The following is a 9740-nucleotide window of genomic DNA, read 5'->3' on the forward strand; positions in this document are numbered from 1 at the left end:
TCTGCACAGTAGGATTTGAGTGTGTGAGTTCATTTAGCTAATGTGTTACAGGCGTTTGTACATCACATTTAAGTAAAAAATAAAAAACGGGGTGATGAAAATGTCCCTTATTCAATATGTTCAGTGCCTGATTTGCCACAGATTAATAATTATGTACATTTTTGTTTTCTTTTATAGGACAGCAAACTCCGAGCAGTTTTTGATTCCTCGTGCTGCTGCAAAAAAATGAAAATGGGAAAAGCAGTGGCAATTCGGGATCAATGGAAACAGACATATATATATCTAACTAAAAGAAATGACTTATAATCTGTGAAATTCCTCAAATACATTTCTGGTGCTTTCGACGGCTGTGCAGTGCAGCCCAGACACTCTTCTTTGCATTCAAATCTGCAGTTCAAGTTTTTAAAGAACAGTCAAGTTCCGGTGCCTTACCAGAAGACTCAACAAATTGCCAGCCACTTAGATGTGATGGGCATGTTTGAATTTAGAAAAAATATTTTTATATGACAGTTCTATACACTTATTCTCATTTTTAGGAAACTGTACTACAGGACAAGTCCTTTATTTATCCTGACATAATATGTTATTGCAATTATTCAGAAAATATGTCTGCTTCTCATCAGGATTCCCATTTGTGAAATCATTACTTGGTAAAAAAAAAAAAAAGGAAGCATTTACGTGAAACCACATGATTTTACTGTAAAGAAATGTGCCTTGTACACCTAGCCATCCTTAGTATACTTTGTCAGACATGTTTTTTCCTCTTTTATGTCATGGACATACCCTATAGGCTCAATATCGAAATATTCCTCTCGGCTAAGAAACAATCCCAATTTTCTTTTTAGCAAAGCTGTCAAGGTCTTCGTAAATTGATAAACGGTATCCATCTTAAAATATAATTTATTTGTCTTATGAAAGACTTGTGGGGTCATATTTGCTGCCAGTCAATTAAAAGCAGCCACATGGTCTCGACATTTCAGGTATTTGGAGGACCGTCCTATTTAGCTCTGTGTTTCTAATTAATATTTTTCCTTTGTGGGTCCTCCTTGGTGAGACATATTAGTCACAGGCAGTGAAAAGAAACAAAGACCACCAAGTGGAGGAAAACATCTCCTTGCATGATGTAGTCAATGTTTTTTTTCCCACAAAATCTTGCTTTTGAAATTTTGTTAAAAAAACTAATAAATGTTGACCAGGAAAAAAATATGACAGCGGCTCTGCATTTAGCTCTGCCAAACGTGCACGTTTCAAAACAGAGATCCTCACCAGGCAGAGTGAATCTCTCACTATTGCGGTTTGGCGGGCCCATCCTTCATAAATTAAAAGAAGGTAGAAACTGGTTTTCATATTGGCAGTAGGTATCTGAGAGAAACAGTGAACGAAAGAGAAACATTGTCTAATATATGTTTTTAAAGTTCATTCTATGCCATAATGTGCACAAAATTGCTGACATTTTCACAATCATTACCTTTGGGAAAACCCTGATGATCCCCATGTGTACCTGCTGCTAGCTAATTTCCTGCAGCAATCATCATGGAAAACTGTTTATTGAAAAATACTCAAACAAAAAACATTTTAAAGACAACATGAACCCACACATAAGCCAGGCAAAATTCAAAATAACAGAATAGAACAACTAAGAACATTGCATATTTAAGAAATAGTTAAAAATACAAATAGTTAATAACAAACAGTGACCAATGCGGCTGAATGGAGCCATTTAAATGAACCAGTGCTACCTACTTATGTCTTATCCATTTACCCAAAAAAATGCTTTCTAGGTCGAGCCTGGGCAAAGCATGCGCTGCTCTGCGAGGCATGCTGTATTGAGGTAGGGACTCGAAGCTCCGCCCACATGTTCCATTGGCTTGTGTCATTGTCCACTGCCAGAGTTTAAGTTATTGGCATTGTAAATGACAATGCCTTTTATTTATCTGTTTTTAAAACAACACATAAATTAAAGGCATTGTCATTTACAAAGCCAATAGCTCAAACTATCAAAAATGCGAGAACTATTGCATTGCAAATGCTTGTTTAACCTTTCAAGAGAGTACCCCTCGATGCGGACAAACAAGTAAAACATCACTAATACAGCAAACCACTCCACGTGGCTTGAGTAAAAAAAACATAAAAGCTTTGTCACTCAATATAATTTACAAATAAATAAGACAATGCCAGCAATCCTTAATTCACAGAATATTTATTGTTCACAAAGAAGAATTGTCAAATCTTCCATGGTATAAAGCATTGGAGTATCTGATCAAGTCCATTACACACTGTATGTTCCTAATACTGTATACATTAATTTAAAAAGAAAAATACCATAAAGAGGCTTTTTTCCCTTGTCACACGTGATTTAACTTTGCGTATTTTAAAGGAGCATAGTGCACTTTTCTGCATCCAGTGAAAGGTTTCGCCATGGATGAGAATTTCATGTGGCTGCCAATCTCTCCATTACAGCCCCTGAGTGAAGGACTATAAGGCTGAGCCAATTAGCATAAAGGCCAGTCTAATCATGTGGAAATCTTGGGGCATATTATCAAGGGGGTTTATCTCCGCTTTTTTGGCTTTAAAAGCCAAGAAAGCGGAGATAATATTATCTCCCTATTACCTAGCTGTCGCTAACACCAGTTAGCGACAGCTAGTAGGAGATAGCGGCCATCTTGGGCCCCACTTTGCATGTCAGTGATATTTATCACTAATGACATGCAAAGTGGGTGTGCTAAGATGTTAGCGACTGGAAACAGTCGCTAACATCGCTATCTCCTATTACCAACTTTTGGAGTTATTCGCGCTAATCTCTCCAAAAGCTAATACCTGCCCGAGCAGTTCTTAGCCATGTTATCCAATGGGAGGTGGATAACATGGCTAAGAGATTGAGCTCGGTAATGCATGAATATCGCTGACTTTTCAGCAATATTCATGCATTGCGGCTGATTTTTATTGTATTTGCGATAAACCTTGGTAATACCAAGGTTTATCTGCGATAAAAATCGCCGCAGCTCAGCGGTAAATTTTTGTCTCTAACCAAGCAATAGCGATAATTATCGCTATTGGTTGGTAATATGCCCCCTCGTTGGCTGCAAACTGGCTTATTAGCCTGAATACACTGTGCTTCAGCACTCATCCTATTCCTTCACTGTCACCATTAGCATAGGTCACTGGCTATCAGGAAACAGGCAATGGTTGTGCATTGCTGTGCATATGGACAGAAATCATGCAATAGTGGGGGACTTCTTTCCCTTCCTCTTCCCAATACTGAGTGCCAGGTGAGGCCGTATGAAAGGAGACTGTCTACAGAACTACCTAGGCAGGACCTAATCCACACCGTTTGTAGTGCAGATACCTTCGATCTCTAGAACTACGCAGACCCAGTTAAGAGCTAGTGCAGAGAGAAAGCCCAAATAATTGAGTAAAGTTTACTATGTTCATCTCAGCATTTTAATGCAGAGTTGTGAGGAGGTTTCGCTGAGCATTATGGCCATTATATTAGGCTGAGTGGGCATACTCTTCCTGATTGTGAGGTCTATTACATGTTGATCATGATATTAATTATGGTGCAAATACATCCCAATTGTTGGGGGGGGACTTGCTTTCTGAATATCTGCAAATTTTGTTGTGATGAAAATTAATTCTTATCTCAACATTAAAATGCATTCTTACTGTACGGTGATATCAGGTTGAAGGCAAGAAACATTTTATGTTGGTTATGATGCACATTTCATAATGATTTTGGAGAAAAATTCAAGAGTATATGGGAATATGAAACCTTTATTTATCCGTACTAGTGCACTTTAAGATATTTTTACTCTCAATCGTCCAAATGTGCTTTAAAACAGCGTTTAATTCACACGTGATAAAGAATATTCAGTTGGATAATTTATAAACCTCCTATTGTTTATTATATATTGCTTAACTTAGAATAATATGTAATAAGTGCTTTAAAAAGGGCACACGCGGCTACTGTTAGCAGAACTCCTTGGAGAGAACCACATACTTTCACTAAAATAGGTCATGTAGAAATTAATTTTGCTTTAACAAAACTTTGAGCCAATCATAAAAAATTAAATTGTGTTTCTGATAAGAAACAGTTCAGATGAGCGATGAACTTTATTCGATTATTCAAAGATAATCATAAAAGTGCATTGCAAATAACCTAAACAAAACATTAAGATTCAGTGGTCATAAAAGGCCTACAGAATAATCCACAGTTTGCAAGAATGAGTAATAAATAATGTTGTGTTTTAGGTTTACAAAATTTACACAAAAGGACAAAGTGCATAAGTGTTTGTGTAGAAGATTCATCGCAAGGATATAATAATATTTAGTTGATTCATCTTATTGTCCCAACCGAAAAAGAGTCATATAAGGGTCTATGCTGATTGTGGCTTGTATAATTGCATAGTTCAGGATGGTTACTTTAATCCTCCCTTTGGCTTCTCTGTTCATGGAGGTTAGGGTTAAATAAATGTTTTCACCCTGTGGGCTTCCCCTTTAGCAATTAGATGGCGGGTGGTAATCATATCAAATTTGCCAAGGGTTTAGGCCATCTCCTTAATGTGACTTAGCCATAGAATCTTGTGAACTAGTTCACACCCAAGACAATTTGCTATTTTCTTTCAATTGAGAGAGGCATGAGTGTTTCCCCATGTAGATACCCATAAAAGCATTGGCATCAATTTTGCTAAGATATTTCACATAAGAGAAGCCTATTTTTTCATAAAGAAAATAGTGAGGGCAGCATGAAGGAAGGCCTAAAAAACACCCACAGAAACAATTGTCTTCTAATTGTAGTTCATTCGTGTTTCGATAGCCCCATACATCAATAATAGCAGACACTTACATTTGTGCATTTCTAAATTTGGCAGAATAGGTTTACTTCCCACTGTTTTTGCAAAACTGTACAATGCTCCAGCAGATTGGTTAAACCTAAGATGCCTACTTAGAAGATATGGGTACCAAGTACTAAGAGATGCCAAAGGTGACCCCTAAATTTAGAAAATGGTGTACATTCACTACTATTTTACCCTTTATTAAAATTGGGATATGCTTACAGCATTTAATGCCACAGGCCATATGATGAGTTGGCCTCAAGATCTAACATCCATAAACTTGGCAAAATTGACAATTAGACCCTTCAGGCCACTGGGAGTTTGAGATATTAGTACAGCATTATCGACGTATAAACTGGGATGAGTGCTGAATTAACCATAGGCATAGCCTTCCTTGACAAAAGTAGAATGTCGTTAAGACCATTAATATACAAGAGAAACAAGATGGGGCCAGTACGCAGTCTTGGTGGGCACCCATTGAATGCTCAAAGCGCTCAATGCATTCACCCTCTGGCCCAAACCTTACTGATGCAGAAACCCCAGAAATTAAGCACAAAGGAAATTTACCAAATCCAGATCCAGACCTATGTTATACAGGATGACTCAAAGCTTTGATTGGTTAACCCGATCGAAGGCACTACTATGATCCATAAGGGGAGAGGTAGAGTGCCCCCCCCCCCTTAGCTATACTATAGTTGCTGATGATCATGTGCAAGTTAAAACACTGTTCCTCGATGCTCAACACTTCAATAAAACCATACTGGACTGTCAAAATGACTTTCGTGCCTTCGACCAAAGCTTCAATCCAGTGCAGTATAATTCAGCCAATTACTTCAATGATAGAATGAAGCAGTCAATCAAAACATTTGTATAGCGCGGTACTCACCCGGAGGGTCTCAAGGTGCTTAGTGAAATTGACTGGTAATATCGGGGATCTTACTTTGTCTTATTTATGCACTTTAATTGCCAATGTGGTTTTGGATAAATGCCAGAGAGGTTGCCTCTCACACTATATTGGGGAAGTACTTTTCCCACGAATATTTTGTAGGATGCAACCCCTCTCTCCAAAATCAAAACATAGTTTGTTTATAAATGATGTTTAAGTTTTCTGCTAGCATGATTGTAAAAGAATTTGTTCATCTTGAAAATCTCTAACACAGGACATACTTTCACAAACTGAGAGTGCAATGATATCATTACAGTGCCTAAGCAATGCATATTTTAAACTAATGTCACTGAACATTAATTAAGAGACACACCACACACAGAACAGATTGTTTCTTGGCCAATGAATAATCAATTTTATTACAACTTTGAAATGTTGGAATTCTAGTATAAGACAATTGAGTAGCAGAGGGATTTTAGGTTCTGGTGCATGCCCTCTGTTCCAGCATTACAACTCTGGCTAGCTCTGTATTTATTAGAACATTCTGTACTTAAAAGAGGGAATGTTGTCATTGCTTAATTAGCCTTATGTTGAATGTTGTATCTTTTGTTAAGTCTCCTCTCTCCTTAAATTTGCCCTTTGTGGCTTTAACCCAGGAAGACTGTATTTAAGCGAGCTCTGCAGTGGACTAGACTATTACCTTTGAACTCTGATATCTTGGGATCTCTATTGAAGATAGTGGAACAACCCTACACTTAATTCCTGTGTTCCTCCTCAGTCTCTCAGTGTTTCATTTAAAACATTATTTTTTCTGATAAAGGTCCCATGCTAGCTCTTTGAACGTCTGATGTTTCCTATCCCACCTTTGAGCCGCACACAGAAAAAGAAAGGCTAATTGATTCAAATATCTGCACATTGAATAAAAACAATGGAGCATATAGCTGAATTAAACACCCTACAGGTAATATCTGCAGTACAAGCGACAAATATTCATAGGTGAAAGATTACACGTGTACCCTAGTATGACACTCAGTGGTGGGCTAAGAGGTAACATACAAGCAGTTAATGGAATCATGTGCCTTTCACTAGTTATGGTGTGACACAGACACTACATTGCTTAAGGATGTAATGAAGGCCTGAGACAGAAGCTAGAGAAGCATGGCGCTTAGTAAGAAAAGTTAATGATGAAGAAAAAGAAAGGTCTGTGGCAAAGATCAGACAGTGCTTGCATGGGTGGGTAGGGCAGAACCTGGGCAATCTGGAAACAACTTATGTCCTATCATCAGTTCTACAGTTCTATGTTTTGGTGATCTATTTTGCCTTATTGGAGGCTTTACACTTCTAGTGTTACCCTGTAAGAAGGAACAGTCCTTTTGTTTTCAGACCACGGTGCACCACTGCAAAGTTGAGAAAGCAGCATCTATTTAAAACTTATTTAAACCATAAAGAAGCAGTAGGTCTATGTACTTAATGTTTGAAACCCCCATCTCAGGCCCTCTCCTAAATGAAGGTGCCAGACATGAATTTGTTAGCTTTGAACTTGTGCACAGTACTTTTTCAGGCAACACCGAAGCATGATTAATCAATTAAGCCTACAAAGCATTCAAAAATACTTAAACACTTTGATATATGAAATGGGATGAGCACAGAGTACATTCTCAACCAATGTATCAAATCTAGAAACTTACTTGCATTTCTTTTGGTTATGTTTACGTTTCATGTGTCAATGAAAAAGGTTTGCTATCAAGAGTAAAATGCACTGAAAATGTACAATGCTGCTGTTGTACAATAACTCGCTCTCAAAACGTTGCATTTTTCTGGACTTCACAAAACTGAAGTATTTTTTAAAACTATGATGCACTAACTTTTGATGACGCATGTGACCAAACGTTTTAAAATTATGTTTATCATTGTTATTAATAATGTTATCTGGGTTCTGTGATCATAGTGGTTAATTCATCATTCATTTTGTATTGTGTCCACGATCTGCCTCAGAACTCTGGGATGTTGTAGTTTAGTGCTCTTCACTACGCGTGTCACCTCTTTCTTCCTGTGGCTCAAGAATCACATCCCTTTCTACTCTTTTCTAGCTTTTCATTCTTTCTTGTTAATTTGACGTTTTGAGCACATTACGTGTGTATGTATTTATTGTAATAAACAATTTTTTGCACATTGATTTACATTTTGGTGATAGCTCTTTTTGCAGCACCGTAAATAATGTACATGTATTTATAGTTGTTGTAATATTAGAATGTTAATATTAGAATGTGATTATTGCCAAATTAAAGAAATTCCTCTCACACCCTGAGTGGCGTCGGTACAATTGACTTCATTATGTGGAGTGTTATGATCTTGATATCTTTTCTACATTAAAGAGTCTCTTTTAAAATGACATATGTTTGTTTATTTAGGTGTATGTTTCAAATATAAATACACAATTATTAATATTATTAATGTCATCATTCATTGCAACGTGATGAGTCACTTTGCTTGAATAAATTCAAGTTTATTTTGGCACAATCTGAATTGTTTTTTCTAGTGAGTTTTAAAATAATGAGCAAGACTTGATAAAAATAGATATCTTGTTTTTTCAGTTATTGCTTTTAAACATTAAGCCTCATTTTACAGACTATCAGTAAATGAAAGATTAGAGGGTCTTTACTACTGTTTATTTATATTGAGAGAGAATATATAAACTGGAACAAAGTGCTATTAGACATAGAGGAATTTTGGGGCATATTATCAACAAATAGCGATATTTATCGCTAAGTAGGCTTAGCGGCAATTTTTTTATCGCCGCGCATCACCGGATTTTATCGCTGAGGTAACGTGCTATTAGCAATGTTTATCTCAAAAGCGATAAAATTCCTGGCGATAGCGGAAAAATCCGTGAATATCGCTAAGAATACAGCGATGTTCACGCGTTATCGGTAACAGGGTCTTAGCCATTATATCCACATCCCATTGGATATAATGGTGTTAGTTTTTGGAGATATTCGCACTTAGCGCGAATATTTCCATCGCTACGCCTGTGTTGGTAATAGGCGATAGCGATGTTAGCGACTGCTTTCAGTCGCTAACAGGTTGGGTACGCTAACTTTGCATGTCATTAGCGATAAATACAGCTGACATGCAAAGCGGGCCCCAAACCGCTCGCTATCGCCTACAAGCTGTCGCTAACTGCTGTTAGCGACAGTTTGCTAATAGGGCGATAAAATTATCGCCGCTTAGCGGCCGAACGGCCGCTAAAGCGGCAATAATTTCCTTTCGCCCCCCCTTAATAATATACCCCTTTGTTCCAGGGACTGAATGTTAAGGGTCCTACAGAAGCCGTAAACACCTTTCATTGCTGAAGGCTACTGGGAAGGCTCATTTACCGACTAGCTGGAATAGCCACTGTTACAGGAACAGCAGCGGCTGTTTCTTATTGAACATTGGTTCCATTGTTCACAAAAGGTATGCGGCTATGAAGATCTCTGAACCTTGCTACCAAATTATAACCTAAAAAAAGCTAACCTCTAATGTTTTAACTAATTATTGTATGAATTTAAAAGCCATGTGAAATGTTAGACCTTAAGTTCAGGAGTCATGACATATTTTTTGGATAACCACTGGCTATATAAGTAATTGTCATTTAGACTACCTCCAAGGAAATGGATCTCAGGTAAGTATATTGAGCTCATGGCCTGTTTCCAGCCCTCGTTAATCTGTGCTTGCAGTACGGTCCAATAGTTGTTTAGGAAACGTTTTGGTACTTAAGTACTTAAATACACTTATTTTATAGCTTCTTTATCAGAATCTTGATAAATTCACCATTACTGTTCATGAATATGCTTATCTCCATTTGCAATGCAATCTCAAAGTTCATGTGGATTCTGTCCTTCACAATATTACCTCAAGAATGTTTCTGCTCCTTGTGTGTTCCTATAGATCCCTTCTAAAGAAGCTACACATATTTTGCTTGGTCTTCAACTCTTTTTCTGGCCTCCAGTGGGATGAATATGGATAGTATTTTCGTCAGT

At 37.4% G+C, this 9740-nt stretch overlaps 1 protein-coding gene and 1 long non-coding RNA gene across 3 annotated transcripts in view; both read left to right on the plus strand.

The window, feature by feature from the left end:
- Positions 1–1620, plus strand: part of LOC147711924 (prominin-1-A-like) — a 487531-nt gene extending 485911 nt beyond the window's left edge. For both annotated transcript variants that reach the window (XM_086922649.1, XM_086922650.1), the window contains one exon: positions 178–1620. In XM_086922649.1, the coding sequence (XP_086778775.1) occupies positions 178–229 (52 nt within the window). In that variant the 3' untranslated portion in view covers positions 230–1620. The remainder of the gene's footprint in view (positions 1–177) is intronic.
- A 1455-nt stretch (positions 1621–3075) lies between these two features.
- Positions 3076–8108, plus strand: LOC147711925 (uncharacterized). Its single transcript, XR_015295968.1, has 2 exons — positions 3076–5684; positions 5742–8108. It is a non-coding gene; the product is annotated as an uncharacterized LOC147711925 (long non-coding RNA).
- The last annotated feature ends 1632 nt before the right edge of the window (positions 8109–9740 follow it).

Source organism: Lissotriton vulgaris, chromosome 5 (genome assembly GCF_964263255.1).
Source record: "Lissotriton vulgaris chromosome 5, aLisVul1.2, whole genome shotgun sequence".
NCBI lineage: Eukaryota > Metazoa > Chordata > Amphibia > Caudata > Salamandridae > Lissotriton > Lissotriton vulgaris.